The sequence below is a fragment of the Psammomys obesus genome, unplaced genomic scaffold (genome assembly GCF_907164565.1).
Source record: "Psammomys obesus unplaced genomic scaffold, mPsaObe1.curated_primary_1811, whole genome shotgun sequence".
In the NCBI taxonomy this organism is placed as follows: Eukaryota; Metazoa; Chordata; class Mammalia; order Rodentia; family Muridae; genus Psammomys; species Psammomys obesus.
Window position 1 is genome coordinate 7,998,262 of NW_026596166.1, and position 16,818 is coordinate 8,015,079.

General features: G+C 46.2%; 1 protein-coding gene across 1 annotated transcript; it reads left to right on the forward strand.

The window, feature by feature from the left end:
• Positions 1-2,096: 2,096 nt before the first annotated feature.
• LOC129667791 (dehydrogenase/reductase SDR family member 7) lies at positions 2,097-15,813 on the forward strand. Its single transcript, XM_055595521.1, has 7 exons — positions 2,097-2,270; positions 6,509-6,661; positions 9,232-9,338; positions 9,958-10,197; positions 13,379-13,501; positions 14,151-14,363; positions 15,605-15,813. The coding sequence occupies exons 1-7, from the start codon at positions 2,138-2,140 to the stop codon at positions 15,647-15,649; spliced, it is 1,014 nt and encodes a 337-aa protein (XP_055451496.1). The 5' UTR covers positions 2,097-2,137; the 3' UTR covers positions 15,650-15,813.
• Positions 15,814-16,818: the final 1,005 nt, after the last annotated feature.

Genomic DNA, 16,818 nt, shown 5'->3' on the forward strand with positions numbered 1-16,818 from the left:
GCTCTCACCAGCCTCAAACTCAGAGGTTTTTTTACGTTAATAAACAGAACACTTAATTGAACACGGTAACTACACATGTCGGTTTGAAGGAAACAGTCACCACCAGATCAAATCATCGTATTAAAAGATACACTCTGGGCCCGAGGAGATGGCTCAGCAGATAAAGGCACTTGCTGCTGAGCCTGATGACATGAGTTTCATCCTTGGAACCCACATGATGGAAAAAGAGACTGACTTCCAAAAATTGTCCTCTGAACCCCACACATGTTCACTTATGACCATACACATATGTGAGCACATACACACAAAAGATAAACACATTTTTAGTAAAACTCTATTCGATTTTTGTATATGTGAATGTTTTTGTCTGCAGGTATGTCTGTACACCATGTAAGCGACTGATGCCCTTGGAAGTCAGTAGAGGGAACTGGATCTCCTGGGACCAGAGTTACAGATAGCTGTGAGCTCCCATGTGGGTGCCGGGAATTGAACCCCGGTTCTCCGTGAAAGCAACAAGTGCTCTTAACAGCGGAATCGACTCTCCAGCTCCAATAAGGAAAAACGTCTTAAAAATCTGCTTTGGGGCTGGAGAGATGGCTCACAGGTTAAGAGCACTGGCTGTTCTTCCAAAGGTCCTGAGTTCAATTCCCAGCAACCACACAGTGGCTCATAACCATCTATGATGAGATCTGGTGCCCTTTTCTGCACAGAATACTGTATAAATAATAAATAAACGTTGTTTTAAAAAATCTACATGACACTCAGCATGCACATGGATCTAATCCCTAGGGGTCGACAGGGCAGAGATCATACTTTCAAGCCAGTTCCCCAAGCCCACTGTCCCAGTTTCCAACACCTCCTTCCCAAAGCTGGGGTTTGTGACCCAGAATTCGGGCTTTCTTCAGCTCGTGTGGGAACATTAGATCCACCTCAGTCCTTTCATTTTACAGAAGGGGAAACGTTTGGATAAGATTCATCAGGAGATTCCGTGTGATGTTTTAAGGCGTCTTTATTATAAAAACAACATACTGGAAAGAAAGTAAAATTCACATGGCCCCGGTGATATTATTCCAAATGGCAGTTGTAGCAAGCAATCCCACAGAGTTTAGCTAACTGAGATGCATCTTAAACTAGACCTCAGCAATTTGTGATTCACACTAGTTCAAATATTTACTGTACAGATAACGCTACAGGTGTAAACCATAGGCCTTTATAAACAGTCCTGGTCGCTGCAATGGAAAAAACAAAAACAAACAAACAAACAAAAAAACAAGTGACAATCCATAAAAACAGCACCAGCAATACAAAAGAAAGAATAAATACAATTTTTGTGTACATAAGATGTAACCACAGAGGCCTTTTCTTATTCAATTCTTCCCATGGATTCTCGTGGGTAAAGATACCGATATCCTTTACCTGAGGTGACAGGGGAACGCCAATCAAGTGGCTCCTTCAACTCACTAACAATTGCCTTCCAGTCCAATTCATTTTATGTTCTGATTTGGCTAGGCCATGATATCCAATTTTTGGTCAAATATGAGAGTCATTTTGTACTGTTTTTCTAAATATAAGGTGACCATCCAGGAGGGCAACCTAGTTCAACCACTGATTTAATTCGGTTATATTTATCTCAGTTCACACACTCCAAAAGAGAGAAAAGCAGATTAGGAAAGGAGGTGAGGGTTTGGCTCAGCTGCTGGGAGCTTGCCCAGCCTGTGAAAGGCCCTGGGCACAGTTCCCAGCGTGGTGCCGGGGAGGTAGGAATGGGCAGTGTTTAAAATTAGAATGTTTGTTTCTCTACAGGGCACCACCAAAGCCTTGGAAAGTACGTCGTCCAAAACAAGAACAAACAAACAAACAAACAAAAAAACCCGGCGATTAAAGACTCGTTCGTGCCCTCACACATCGGGTCGACGGCTCTACCGACGGCAGCGTTGCCGGGTAACTTAAGTCTCCCAGGCCTTCCATTGCAACACTCCTGCGGCCCTACCCGGACGCCGCCGGGCAGCCCGGGCCGCGGCGCAGCGAGCCCCGCCTCCGGGGGGCGGGGACCTCGGGGTGGAGCCCTGCGTGGTGATCCGTGGCGTGGAGGGCGGGCGCCGACTGTCTTCCGCTCCGGGCAGAGCGGGGCGGCGGGATGAGCTGGGAGCTGCTGCTCTGGCTGCTGGCGCTGTGCGCGCTGCTCCTGCCCCTGGTGCAGCTCCTGCGCTTCCTGCGGGCCGATGCCGACCTGACGCTGCTGTGGGCCGAGTGGCAAGGGCGACGCCCAGGTGAGCACCCGCCACGGTCGGGGAGCGGCGTCCCGGGCTCCGCTGATGGCGAGCAGGGCCGAGGTCCCTCCCGGAAGGATGGACCCTCTGTGCCCAAGCTGGGTCTTGCCTAAGGGTCCGGGAGAAAGAGGCAGGGGCTGTCTCTGGTGTTGATTCGAAACGGCACTTGTTTGTCGTCCAGACTAGGAGAGAAAACGTCAGACTCCCAAGAGAGCGCTGCAGTCCTCCGATGCCCGTAGGTCACAGACTTCTTCAGCAGGACCCCAGGGATCTCGGGACACTGCCAGGGAGGACGCCGCGAAGAGCAGACTGTGTCCTTTGCTTTGCAAGAGGCCCAGTGTCCCTGCATCCGGGACATGCTGATCTTGTGCCTTTTACTCTCCCGCAGCACTGAAAGAAAATTTGGTGCGAATCACCCACTTAACCTACTCACTAGGTTAAAAGTGTCACAGTAGAAAGCATTGAGCCGTCGGTTTGTTTGGGTGTTTGGTTTTTGCCAGAAAGATCTGGGCGCACTAAGACACATTTCATTTCGGTCTGCGCCTTGCTCCGTGTTTGATGTTCGCGAGCTTTGAGAGCTCACAGGTGCACTGTCTGTCAGGTGGACAGCGTGCTCAGCACTTTCCAAACAGCCCTCCGGCCTTTGGAACGATTCTTCAAACGTGGGCACGGTTCGTGTTGTTTTTCAGTTAGAGACACTGACGGAGAAACTAGAAGCCTGGCCAAGGCAGGCTTTCGATCCTTAAAGGACCGAGTGGGACTCTGCCACCCACGGTGAAAAAGGCACAGAGCCTCAGAGGCAGTGCGCTCTGAACTAGCTGGTGACTAAGGAGACTCAGAGTCGGTAGGGCAGGAGTAGGTGAAGAGAGGATAGTATTTTATGTCCCTCTCAAACTCTGCCAGGCGTGCTTGCTGTTTGTTTCTGAGGCTGCATTTCCTTGGCTCTCAGCAGGTCTAGTGCCGACAAATGCGTTTGCGAGCCTGGTACTGCAACACTGGAAAATACATGCCTGCCACACCCAGACTGTTTCTCGTTTTTGAGGGCAAGAATCCCAAATACCCCACACTTGAATCAGCTGTAACTGCCTCCGCCCTGATCACTGTTTTTAGACAGGTGGGGTATGTGTCACCACACTGCCTTTAGCCGCCCGTGGGTGCTTGAGCTTCACGTTTGAGCCTCAGTGCTTTTTTTTATTCTGAAGATTGAGCTAAAATCGGTTTATAAAGTGTAGGATTGCATACAAGCTAGTAGCAGATGAAATTAGGTCTGAAATGTAAAAATGCTGGCAGCATCCAGATTGGGCAGCTAGTAAATCAGATGTGGGCAGGGGACCGCCAGAGGAGCGGGGGCACTGCCAGCTAGCAGAAACTGGATGTGTTTTGCCTTACAGAAGTCAGAGAAGACGGAACTTAGGGGAGGGCATGACAGCTGTCTCAAGTTGGAGATAAGCAGCTTCCACATCGTGTGAGGATGAGGTACCAGTGGTTAAGGGCTTCAGGAGAGACTTATCACGCTAGGACGGGCATTAAACTCTAGGCTGCTTGTTAACTCTCAGAGTCTGCGGTCAGGGCAGGAGTTGTTTTTAAGTGAATGCAAGATTCTATGAAGCACTTAGTAAACAAAAATGGATGCTAAATTAAATTGTTTCCTGCTTCATGGTGGGAAGATGGGTGTCATATCTGTGATCATGTGGACATAAACTTGAGCCTGAGAACATTTTCACTGTCTTTATTCAGTAGATACTCATTTATGGAGTCCTTTCGATGTTCTAAATCTCTGCAAAGTATTGGGCCGCTGCCGCTGTGGAGGAGGAGGACAGGGTTTCAGTCTTGATGGATTTAATAGGCTACTGGGGGTAACTTACTCCGAAAACCTCAGTTTTCTGAAGAACCCACACTCCATGAAGCTCTTGTGATGGTTTTAATATGGAACTATGTTAAGCTCATAGACAAGAATTAAATAAGGCCACCCTAGATAGCCTTATTGCCCCCGGTCATGGAACAAATGAGTGCCCTCAAGAGACCAGACATGAAGTCTGATGAGACATGAGCCCCAGAACTTAGTAGGCCCCCAAGCCTTAGCACAGCTGAGGCCATGATTGAAGTACTATTCAGACCATAAAAGAGCACCTCCAGGCAAAACAAAAGCAAAGACCTAACCCATCAAAGTCTGTAGTTCTGGGAAAGTCACTTGTTGTAGAAAATATAAAAATATGGGCTAGTAAGATTTATTATTAGCCCTATTAGTTATTATGGCAGTATTAGCTAGCCTGCTACTATAATCAATAAAGACACAGACACCTGATGGATTTTAGACTAGTGTTATTTCTGCTGGGGCATGGCAGATATTACCTCCCAAGCTTCCATCCCACGCTGTCCACTCTAATAATTTCTACCTGGGCTACTTCCCATCCATAACCTCAGAAGGCTTGCTAATGTTCTTCATCTGGGTTGTTTTTTTCTATTCACTCGGATCCAGCCATGTGCTTCTCTCCAAGCTGACCCATCGAGGCTCTCTGCCTTATTCCTCCTTAGGTATCTGCCTGCTTCTCCCGTGATCCTTCTGTGCCCAAAGCCCAAGAACTTTGGCCATACTTACCCCCTGCCCCCCATCCTGCCTAGTTATGTAGGCATTTATTCAGCCAATCAGGAATAACTTGGATGCAAGGATTACAAACATCATTTTGGGGGGACTTTAAGTGTCTGATGGTAGAATACAGCAGGCAGACCTCAGAGGGAAAATAATTGACAAATACAAAGCCCCAGACCATGCTGTCACAGTCTCTAAATATAATAACCTTGCTTTTTAGCTTCTGTAGTTCTACTTCTGCTTAACTGAAACATGTCAACCCAGGGTATAGTTTTTATGCTTAAAAGCTCATCCCGAGAAAGGCTCCGGGGCTACACTGGGATCCCAAATACCCAGTGTTTAAGGCAACTTGCTATTAACCTTAAACCCATGTCCAAGCAGTCTTCTCTGGAGTGTACCCCACAACAGTGAGATCAGCAGTTAAAGCTGCCTGATGGCCCGAGCTCCACCCTGGAAGCCACAGACAGGCAGAGGAGCACTGGCTTCTCAAGTTGTCCTTGACTGCCAACATGCACCAAGGCACGTGAATCCACACCCCGCCATGCACACACAGTAATAATTTAAAAAAAAATTAAATCCAGAAGGAGGACTGGGCCAAGGTGGCACTTCTGATGTGGAGGCAGGAGGATGACATATGTGTTTCAGGCAAACATAGCAAGATGCTGTGTAAGCGACAACAGCAGCCCCGAAACTTCAAGATGTTTCTGCCCTACCGCTGAGCACGTTCAAAGGCCTCATCTGTGGGTCCACTTCAGAAAACTAAAAGTGGGTGGGAACTTCAGTACCATTTATCTGACTCTCCCATTGAATTGAGAAGGCAAGGAGTTTCCAGTCTTTAATTTTTTTGTGTGTCAGATAAGTAGCTGAATTGAGTCTTAGAGTGAAACTATGTAATTATGAGGCTTAGCTACAAAGAGATTCTAGTAAGATCCACCAGGATTCCAAAATACACAGCACACTGTGTGGGTTGCTTATTAATGACCTGGTTTATAATCATGTTGTTGTTTTTTTTTTTTTTTGGGACAAGGTTTTTTTGTGTATCCCTGGCTGTCCTTGGAACTCACTCTGTAGACCACACATGCCTCAAATTCATAGAGATCCACCTGCCTCTGCCTCCCAAGTACTGGGATTAAAGGTGTGCTCTGCCACCACCTGGTGTATCCATGCTTTCTAAGAAAACTCTGGTAAAAGATGCTTTTTAGAATACTTAAATTCTATCTTTCTGTCTGTCTGTCTATCTGTCTATCCATCCATCCATCTATCTACCCATCCATCTATCCATTTATTTTATTTGAAACAAGGTCTCTGTATATCAAGCTGGCCTCCAACTGGCTATGTAGCCAAGTATGGCTTTGAACTACTTACCTTCTTAATTCCGCCTTCCAAATTCTGGGATTGCAGACATGCAGCACCATGCCTGGCTTATGGGGGTGCTCAGGACTGTACTCAGGTTTCGTGTGCTGGAGGCAAGCATTCCCACAGCTGATCCAATCCCCCAAGCGGGACACTTGAAATTTTATGCTCCAAGTATTAGCCCTTCATATTTAGTGGTATTTAAAAACGTTTAGTTATTTTATTCATGTTTAACTCCTCTTTGGTGGAGGGGTGCCATTCATATACACCATCTTTTCCTCTTTTTCCTCAACAGAATGGGAGCTGACCGACATGGTGGTGTGGGTGACTGGGGCCTCCAGTGGCATTGGCGAGGAGCTGGCTTTCCAGTTATCAAAGCTCGGAGTGTCTCTGGTGCTGTCAGCCCGAAGGACGCAGGAGCTGGAGCGGGTGAAGAGACGATGCCTGGGTGAGTGGACTCCTAACAACCGCTGGGCCTCCTACAAGTGAGAGTCCAGACTCGAGTGCAGCTTGGGGAACTGAGGGAAGGTGGACTGTCCTGTGCAGTCCGGACCGGCTCCAGAGCTCATGTGCACTGCCCAGCCTCCTCAACTGCCACCTCTTAGCCTTCTTTCCAGCCACCCTTGTTTTTATATCAACTTTTGATATTGAGGGCAAGGACGCCCCAGACCTCAAGCGCTGGTGGATTTTAATGATCAAATGACTCGTATCTTCGCCACAGGAGGAGAACATGCTTTTACCCATAGCGTTCATGAATGTAACTAATGAAATGTACTTAGGGATGGTCCTTATCCATTTTACTTTACATCAGATGTTACAGTCATGGGTGTGTGTGTGTGTGTGTGGGTGTGGGTGTGGGTGTGTGATGAATAGAAAGAAAGGAAAGGAGGTTTAAAAATGAGCTTGAGGCAGTACTTCGATAGTCACACAAAGAGTGACACAGTTAATGTCTTCATTGGCTTGAGTTTTAGTGTGGTCACACTCACTTAATAGTAGCTTTAGGAGGTGTTTAGCATTTAGTACTTCAATATAGTCTTAAATGTGTGTGTGCCTCTGTGTGTGTGTGTGTTTGTGTGAGTTTGTGTGAGATAGAGAGATCTCTGCCTGTGATTCATTATCTTTCTTTTGCTTTGCTGACTGCATTCATCCAGTGATAAGAATCATTGCCCTAACTCTCAGTGACATCACAAGGCTCTTTTCAAAAGAGGTTTCAAAAGCCTTTTGTGTTTTAGTTCTCTAATTATTATTATTTTTTTAATGGTCATTGTTCCTCTACCCCTGTAACTTGTAAGGCCTGCCCTAGCAGAAAGGATAAACCCTGTGAGCAATGCTGAGATGCTGTGAGGACAGTTGGGTCCCATTTCTCTGTGTGGTCACTTACTGGTGCATCCTTTCCAGTTTTTAAAAGTCCAATGATGTTTCATCTCTTTGCCCACAGGACTTCTGTTCCTCTCACATTCTATGTACTTGCTTGTTTTTCTTACTGACATTTCTTATTTTATATTAAAACTAAAGTCCAGAATAATTCAATTCAGTTGTGACCAGAAATAGAAAAGATCAATTATGTCCAGTATATTTTTAGGTAGCAATTGTATGAAGGACTGAATGCTTTTCCCTATTTACCTTTTGGAGTCCTTGGTCTAGGGAGAAGAGCTTCTGTCTACAGTTCCACTACTGGCCTTCTTAGCTTCTTACTGATTTATAGTATAAAACTTACTTTCTTTTCTCTTTCTTTCTTTCTTTCTTTCTTTCTTTCTTTCTTTCTTTCTTTCTTTCTTTTTCTTTCTTTCTTTCTTTCTTTCTTTCTTTCTTTCCTTTCTTTCTCTTTCTTTCTTTCTTTCTTTCTTTCTTTCTTTCTTTCTTTCTTTCTTTCTTTCTCTCTTCCTCTCTTTCCTTCCTTCCTTCCTTTCTTCCTTTCTTCCTTCTTTTCCTCCTCTTCTTCCTCCTCCTCCTCATCCTTCTTTTTGGGTTTTCAAGACAGTTGCTCTGTCTAGCCCTGGCTGTCCTGGAACTTGCTCCATAGAACAGGCTGGCCTCAAACTCATAAATCACCCTGCCTCTGTCTGCCTCCTGAGTGCTGGGACTAAAGGCACATGCCAACACCACTCAGTGTATAGTATAAACTTTAAAAAAAGATTTCTTTTTAATTATGTGTATATGTGTGAGTCTGTACATGTGAGTGAAAGTGCTCTTGGAGGCCTTGCTGGCTCTCCCTGGAGCTGGAATTATAGATGGTTATGACATGGATCTAGAAATTAAACTCAGATCCTCTGAAAAAGCAGTGCCTGCTCTTAACCACTGAGCTATCCCCCCCAGACTCAAACTGTTATTTTAAATGTGTGTGCGGGAGCAACTGAACTTTGTGAATTTATTGCAAAAAGAAAAGTAACTCTATATTCATAACTCGTAAAACAAACTAACTAACAAACTGTTGTATAAATTTGCCTCCTTTTTTGTGTGTGTGGCTAGAACTATTGTTTCATTTGAGGAAGAGCTGGAGGTACACATATATGGGCCTCAGGATCCCAGCCTACCTGGCTCCATACTCTTTGAGGACATTATAGTTCCGGACTCCTTTGTGTGATAGGTTGAGTTTCCTCCATTTCTGTCTAATAGTATAACATTTGTTTTGTTTGTTTGTTTGTTTGTTTGTTTGTTTGAGACAAGGTCTTCCATGTAGCCCTTGTTCATCTGAAACGTGCTATGTAGATCAGACTAAACTCAAGTTTCTGCCATGCTGTCTCTGCCTTCCAAGTGCAGGAACCACAGCTGTGTCGTCATCCAGTTCCCAAACTGCCTCTGTCTACATCAAGGTCATGTAGCACGCTATCTGGCTTCCTCTAAGCCAGCCAGACTTCCCGTCCCAGGCATCACTAGCCCTCCACCCTGGTCAGCAATAGTGTCACGCAGAATGACTTCACTGCCGCCTTTCTGTGGGGTAGAGGTTAAATTTAACGAGAACGTTGAGTTCTGTGGAACCATGGAATGGCTTGCCTACTGTTGATGTGTCTTTTTCAGAGAATGGCAACTTAAAAGAAAAAGATGTATTGGTTTTGCCCCTTGACCTGACTGACACAAACTCCCATGAGGCAGCTACCAAGGCCGTTCTGCAGGAGTTTGGTAAAGTAAGTTGTGTTTTATATTGATGAAGCGTGGGTGGCATTGCTTGGTTGTCTTTGCAAAGAACTGCCAAAGGGATTTCCAGCTGCGGATCCCATGCAAAGGACTGGAACAGATGGAGCAGGTGCAGCAAGGTCAGGGCTGTGAACTGGCTTTAGCTACTTTTTTCACCCCTTCCCAGACACGGATTTCTCCATAAAGCACGAGATAAGTTAGTATTTACTGATGCTTTTCTTTTTTTTCTGATGCTGGTTACTTCAAAAGGGAATTCCATAGGTGAATTCTGCTTATTTTCCTTTTCTTTTTGTCTTTTTTCCTTTCCTTTTTTTTCCCTTCCTTTCTCTTTCTTCCTTTCTTTCTCTTCCTTTCTTCTTTCTCTTCTTTCTTTTCTGTTCTTTCTTTTCTTTCTTGACAGGCTGTTCTAGGACTCTGTAGACCAGGTTGGTCCTGAACTTAAGAGATCTGCCTGCCTCTGTCTCCCAAGTGCTGGCTTTGCTTATTTTATTTTATTTTTATTTTTAGCTGCTGAAAGAACCACACCACTGTCCCATTTCCTCTTCAAGTTATCAACATAAGCAATCGTTTTCTTAGGCAATCTTTAAGTATCCATTTTCTGATTCTTAGATTGACATTTTGGTCAACAACGGTGGAAGATCCCAGCGTTCCTTATTTCTAGAAACCAACCTGGATGTCTTCAAGGAGCTGATGAATCTGAACTACTTAGGGACGGTGTCCTTGACCAAGTGTGTTCTGCCTCACATGGTAGAGAGGAAACAAGGGAAGATTGTTACTGTCAACAGCGTTGCAGGAATTGTGTCCACGCCCCTTTCTAGTGGGTACTGCGCCAGCAAGCATGCCCTTCGGGTAAGGCAGCCCACACTTTACTGATAAAACTGACCTCTTTGTGTGTATAAGACTATCAGTGGATGTGCTAGCTGGAACTGGGCCTTAAGCATGAGACTGAAACAAGAGAACTTGATATCTCTCCTTAGATAATTAAAAACAACCCTTGAGTCACAGCTGCTTAGAACACGTCAACTCATCAGTACAGGCTTTGAGCACCTGTATTGTAAGGTACACTGCATCAGACTGTGGGGATGTAAAGATGAGACAGGAGATCGTCCCTTAGGATAAGCTACTTGGGATTTCACCTTTCATCTTACTCCAACCCTTCCCGGGTCCTCATGGCAGCTCGGCCTTTGCACCCCATTCAGCACGTGGTCCAGGATGTGTTCTTGTTGTCCTGTGTCTGTTACTTCTTTTCCTCCCCCTTTCCTTGCTCTTTATTTTCCCTTGTCTCCTTCTATATGCACATCAGAGATAGGAGTGCTTTTGGCCGGTTAGCCCTGGGCGTGTCTCTGTTAGGGAGCACATGACTTTCTTTCTTACAGTTTCTTTGGGAGAAGACGACAATCTGATCAGGGCAATGACTAAGAGAAAACCTTGATTTGTGTTATGTACCTGATGAGACATAAGTAGCGGAGCAGAATGAGTTTTTTTATTCTGGCTTGAGAGTATCTACAAAGAAATAGTAAGTTCCGTATGACAATAAGGAAACACAAGATGTGTAGCTGACATCCTATACGGAGCGTTTGAACGGCACGTTCCATCCCTGGCACGGTGAGACCGGGTGTTGCAGTTCAGCCAGACCCACCTCTGCCACGAGGAACAGATAGTGCGCAGTGGTGAAGGACTGTGGCTTAGACGCTTTCCTCTGACTTAGTAACGGCCTGTCAGCCGACCTCCCAGAAAGACGGTCCCGTCTCAGGCAGATGCAGTAGAGTCCAGGCCCCAACTGTTGGCTGTTGACACTTGGTGTCCTAAGGCGTGCAGGATGCTGGCAGTAAAACAGGTGAGCTGTCTGGCCTGCCCTCCAGGGCTTTCTGTTTTATTATTGGGATGGGTCTTCTGACAAATGGGGAGAGTTATTGCAGTGCATGCTGAGACCAAGACTGGTTTCTGGTGTTTTGAGTCGGTCTCTTGCAGCACGGGCTGATCTTGAACTCCAAATCCTGCCTTTATCTCCCAAGAGCTGGTGCGCACCACCATGTCCCAGGAGACCTTTTTAAAGAACACGTTTCCTTCTCCTATTCCTAGAAGTTACAGTGAACTTTTTAAAAATATATGTATATATTTATTTTTATTTTATGGGTCTGTGTACCACATGCATGCAGTACCCATGGACACCAGCAGAGGGAACTGGATTCCCTGGAACTGAAGTTACAGGCTATGAGCTACCGTGTGGATCCGGGGCACCAAACTTAGAAGAGCAATACGTGAATAAGTGGGGTTTTTGTTGTTGTTTTGCTTTGTTTTTCGAGACAGGGTTTCTCTGTTTTAGCCCTGGCTGTCCTGGCACTCACTCTTCCTCAAAATGTGTACATGATATGCCAAGAGAGGGGCTCAGGGTCTGTGCTGGCTGCGTGGTTCTCTCTGTCCTGCTACAGAGGGGAGAAGTTAAAATACAGGAGCTCTTCATTCTTTTACCAAACAATAAATTCTTCTGGATAAAATAGTAACGTAAACAGAAAAACTGAATTTCTCTATGCTTGTTATTTGTTTTTCTTCTTCTTTGCCCAAACACCTGCACATTTGGCCTTTTTTCTTGGGGGATGGGGTGTTGAAGAGAATCCTCTGCAGGTGATGAGAGGGTGGGGTAGGCAAGGCCAGCAGGTTTCTTTAGAAGTGTCTTCCTCCTTCTTACCTGCTCTAAGAATACCGCTGACAAAAGCCGAAGTTGCCAGGCTGGAGCTGGGATGTCTGACGGACATCTTTTCCAGGCCTATAGTTAAAAATGCCTAATGGATGGGGCTGGTGAGACGGCCCAGCCTTTAAGAGCAAGTACTCGGGCATAGCGCCCGAGATTGGTTCCTAGCACCCAAGCTGGATGCCTCACAATCGCCTCTAAGCCGGCACCTTCGCTTACGTGTGCGCAGTGTAAGCGTTACAGCTTCCTGAAGGGAAGGCTTCCCCACTGAGGTGTTGCAGCCCTGAAGGGGAAGGTTTTCCCAATGGAGGTGTCGCGGCTCTGCTCTGAGAGGTTTCCTCGCAGCTGGGAGCCAAGGAAGACCACGAAGTCGCACTGCACAACAAACCTCACACAAGAGATTTATTGGGAGGGAAGGACCCAGGAGAGAGGCTGCCTGTGCTCCTGTTAGAAGCTGAAGGGAACTGAGCAGGAGACTGCCTTTATATAGGTTTTCTTGGAGTGTGTGTGTGTGTGTGAGAGAGAGAGAGAGAGAGAGAGAGAGAGAGAGAGAGAGAGAGGTGTGGTGGAGTTTTCCTGGGTGGAGATTTCCAGGGTGAGGACTGGTGAAATTTCAAGCCAAGCCCAGGAATTAGTAGGTTTTCAGGCTCAAGGATTGGTAGGTTTTGAGCTCAGGGACTGTGGGTTTTGGAAGGTTTTCAAACCTGGAAGTGGTTACCCTCCATACACACACACACACACACACACACACACACACACACACACACATACTTAAAGTTCCCCACAAAAATCTTAAAAAGGAATGCCTTAATGGATCCAAGCTTAATGGCCCAGGCCTATAATCATAGGCACTTGGAAGGCTGAGACAAAAGAGTTAAACATGTCAGACCTGTCTGGGCTGCAAACAAGTTCAAAGCTAGTCTGGACAACTTAGACCGTTGTCTCCAAATGAACTGTGAGAAGGGTGCTGACAAGATGGCCCAGTAGGTAAAGGCTTGCCAGGCTGCATCCATCCCTTTCTGTCCACACTGTGCCCTGGCATGCCACCCCCAAGAAACAAATAAATAAATGTGATAAAATTGGTTTACCACAAAAAGTACCAGAGGTGTAAGTATGAGAGCTCTTGCCCAATGTGTCCGAGGCCATAGCTTCATAGGTCATAGGTCATTGGGACCTCAAGATAAAAAGAAAAGAAAAAAAAAGATTGAATGAATAAGTAAATAAGCTGTATGCATCAGTGTTCTCTACCTGTTCGTTTCAGAGCGTGTCTCTGGATGACATTTCCTTTTTATCTTTATCCTTTCCTTCTCGTCCTATGTTCCCGTTTGTGGGCTTTAGGGTTTTTTCAGTTCCCTCCGACTGGAGCTTGTCAACCACCCAGGCATATCACTGTGCAACATTTACCCAGGGCCTGTGCAGTCGGACATCGTGAAGAACGCGCTAACGGAAGAAGTGACTAAGGTAAAGATCCTGGCAGGGGAAGCCGGAGACCGTTGCCGGCCATGCGTGCTTTGTCATAGATCTCAGGAGCCTCTTCAGAACTGGTTCTGAACTGTTCACAGAGGGTGACAGCTTTAAGGAAAGTGTTCGGATTACTTGGATCACTTCAGGGGCTCGTTCTAACAATGGCCAGTGACGTCGCCAGACTGCCACTTTCCAGTGGTTCACCGTTACCTCTTTCCGTTTCCTCCCCATGACTCCATTTGCTACATATAAGTTATTTTTATGTTGTGCGTGCGGTGCTGGAGACTGAAGCTAGGGCCTCCCCCATCTTAGATAATCATTTTCTCTCTGGACTGTACATTCTTAACCCCTAGTGTAAATCCTGGCAATTTGATATTTCTAAAAGTGTGGTAATAAAATAGGCATTTGTACACTATTGTGAGACAACTGCGATTAAATCACACACGCTCCTTCAGCATGTGCAATCTTATCCAGCAAACATATGACCCCTTTTAGGCTCTTTAAAACATTGTGACTTGCAAACCTCTGGTGGCCCCTGGGAAGACTCCCAGTTGACAGGCCGCATCCTGAAAGAGTCTCAGTGCTAGATGGCATCTGGGACCTTCCTGTTTGGAATCCTGAGCGTTTACTTCTTGTTGACTTTCAGCCCATGAGAAATATAGATCAGTCTTACAAGATGGCAACTAGCCGCTGTGTCCGGCTGATACTAATCTCCATGGCCAACGATTTGAAAGAAGCTTGGATCTCTGACCACCCTGTGCTGTTGGGGACTTACCTGTGGCAGTATATGCCCACCTTGGCCTTATGGTTCACCTCCAGGTTGGGGAAGAAAAGAATCGAGAACTTTAAGAATAATTTGGTAAGAGCAGCTTATGTATTTCTTTACAATATTGTATGAACCCCTTGGGAAAATAGTTTTTGGGTCCTTAAAGATCTCTTGTTTCTCTGACTCCACATCACTCCCTCAAAATACTAAGAGTGTAGAAATGTGTTCTATACCCACACAGCATCTCTGATGGTTGATTACATGATTTCTAATCTAGGAGAGCAAAAATTTTATATGGCCAAATCTAAATGAAGGTTGTCCGTTTCTCTTCTTCATTCATTGTTATGTTTCAAAAAGTCCCTCAGCCTGTTTCATGATTTTACTTGCTTTATGAGTTTTGTTGTTATTGTTTGTTTTTCTTTGTTTGTTTGTTTAGGGTATTTTTTTTTCTTTTTTTGGTTTTTCAAGACAGGGTTTCCCTGTGTAACCCTGACTGTCCTGGATCTTGCTCTTTAGACCAGGCTGTTCTTGAGCTCACAGAGATCCTCCTGCCTCTGCCGCTCAAGTGCTTGAGTCAAAGGTGTGAGCCACCACCACATGGCTTTATGACTATTTTTCTAAAGAGAGCATCTCTTATTTCCCGGCACTGTTTCTGGCTAGTGATACCCCATTCTTTTTAACAGGGAAGTGGCCACACTTTAGGTTGTCATTTTTGTCTGTCTTTATGCAAATTCTTGGATGAACAAATACTTACCCTTCCCAAACAAAAGCCACATTTACTGGCTAACAAGTTGCCTTATTTTAGCTTGTAAACAGGGTAGCTAAAGCTCATAAATAATTTTAGAGTAACATCCAGATATTTTCTTCTTCCTTCCTTCCTTCCTCCCTCCCTCCCTCCCTCCCTCCCTCCCTCCCTCCCTCCCTCCATATTCCTGGCTGTCCTTGACCTTTCTACATAAACCAAGCTGGCCCCAGACTTCCAGAGCTCCCCCTGCTCTGCCTCCCAAGTGCTGGGATTAAAGGCCTGTGCTACCACAGCCAGCCAGATAGTTAAAGTCTAGCCACTCTGACCTTTTGTGAACTGTTAGGCTGTCAGCGGGTGTGCTAACACTATTGATCCCGGCTTAAGCAGCAAGTCCGTAGAAAAGAATTGCTGCCATTCCTGCCATGTGGAGAAGACAGTGGTACTAAGGGCAATCCAAGTGTTTACCTGAGGGTTGCAAAGCTCACTGTCGGGCGGGTGATGATACAGTTCATTAAACAGGGAAGCTTGTTTGTCAAATGTGGGTCAACAGAAGGGAGGTCTGGTTCATGCTGCTGCCACTCTTTTACAGGATCCAGACCTTCCTTACAGATTCTGGAAGACAAAGAAGGATTGAAACAACCCCTTGGGATGTCTGAGCCACTTGTTGAGAATGACAAGCAGCCCAAGTACATTAAGCTTCCACACAGAAGGTGGGCCAGTGACTGTTTTCTGGTTGAATTTTTGATACAACTTTCTATTTAATTTGTAATGGATAATAAAGAAAAGCCTCGCCCTGTATCTTGCTTATGTATATGAACTCGTGCTGTCTGCTAGGGTAACAGGTGACTCAGCTGCCCTGCCTTCAGGGGCCTTTCAGGGTCCTGGCTAGGAACCTCTGATGTTATCGCCTGCCGCCGCCAGGCCAGGCGCGCACCAAGTATGTGCCTGATAAGAGGATCCACCCTCCGCCACCCCCTTACCTGATAAGAGGACCCACCGTCCACTCCCCACCCCCCCTCTTCTCTTATCCTCTTGCTTTCTGTCTATCAGTCTCTTTCCACACGGGCCCCCTCCTCTCTCTTCCCCCATTCCTCTTTTCCCACAATAAACCGCCTTTATACCAGATCTGTAGCATGGCATCTTAATCAAACATTGGTGCTGTGACGGAGGGGTGAGGGGCCCTCCTGCTGTCTTACCCGCCCACAACAGAATTGCCTTCTGGTCCAACTGACTGACACATTCCTACATCCAACACTAGCCAGCGTTACTGGCAACAGCCAGCTGTAGTCATTGACCTCTGGTCAGATCCTTTCCCTGGGTGATGCTCTCTCTTCTACCAGCACAGTTTTCCCTCTTTTTCTCTCTCAGAAATGCTCGTCAAAGGTACTAGTACTACCAGGAACTGTGTCTGCCCAGACATCTTCCCTTGGTCCCTGGCAAGCAGGTGACAGTCCAGTTGACCAGCTTGTGGCATCTCTTTTTGAGTCCCCAAGCCATCTGGGACGCCCTGGGGTCGGTCTTGCAACTGATTATTTCTCTCTTCACCCATGGGGCAGTGTCTCCATTCAGACCTCCAAGGTCCACATCTAGATGATTTTTGGATAACCTCACACCCGTATACCTGGTTTCTAAATTGCCAGATCACACTACCAAGTGGTGGGGGACGGGGGTCGGACTGCCAAACCCTGTTTCACTCTCCTCTGGTTGCTCTACCATGCTGCTCCAACACAGTGGGCCACAGTCGCATGGGAGCACAGTACGCCCGTCCCCCAGCAGCTGCCCTGAACCAAGCAGCTGAGGTAT

Coding starts and splice junctions, on each gene's coding strand:
- LOC129667791 (XM_055595521.1), top strand. CDS start 2,138: ATGAGCTGGGAGCTGCTGCTCTGGCTGCTGGCGCTGTGCGCGCTGCTC. Junction 6,662..9,231: donor GGTGAAGAGACGATGCCTGG/GTGAGTGGACTC, acceptor TGTCTTTTTCAG/AGAATGGCAACTTAAAAGAA. Junction 13,502..14,150: donor TAACGGAAGAAGTGACTAAG/GTAAAGATCCTG, acceptor GTTGACTTTCAG/CCCATGAGAAATATAGATCA.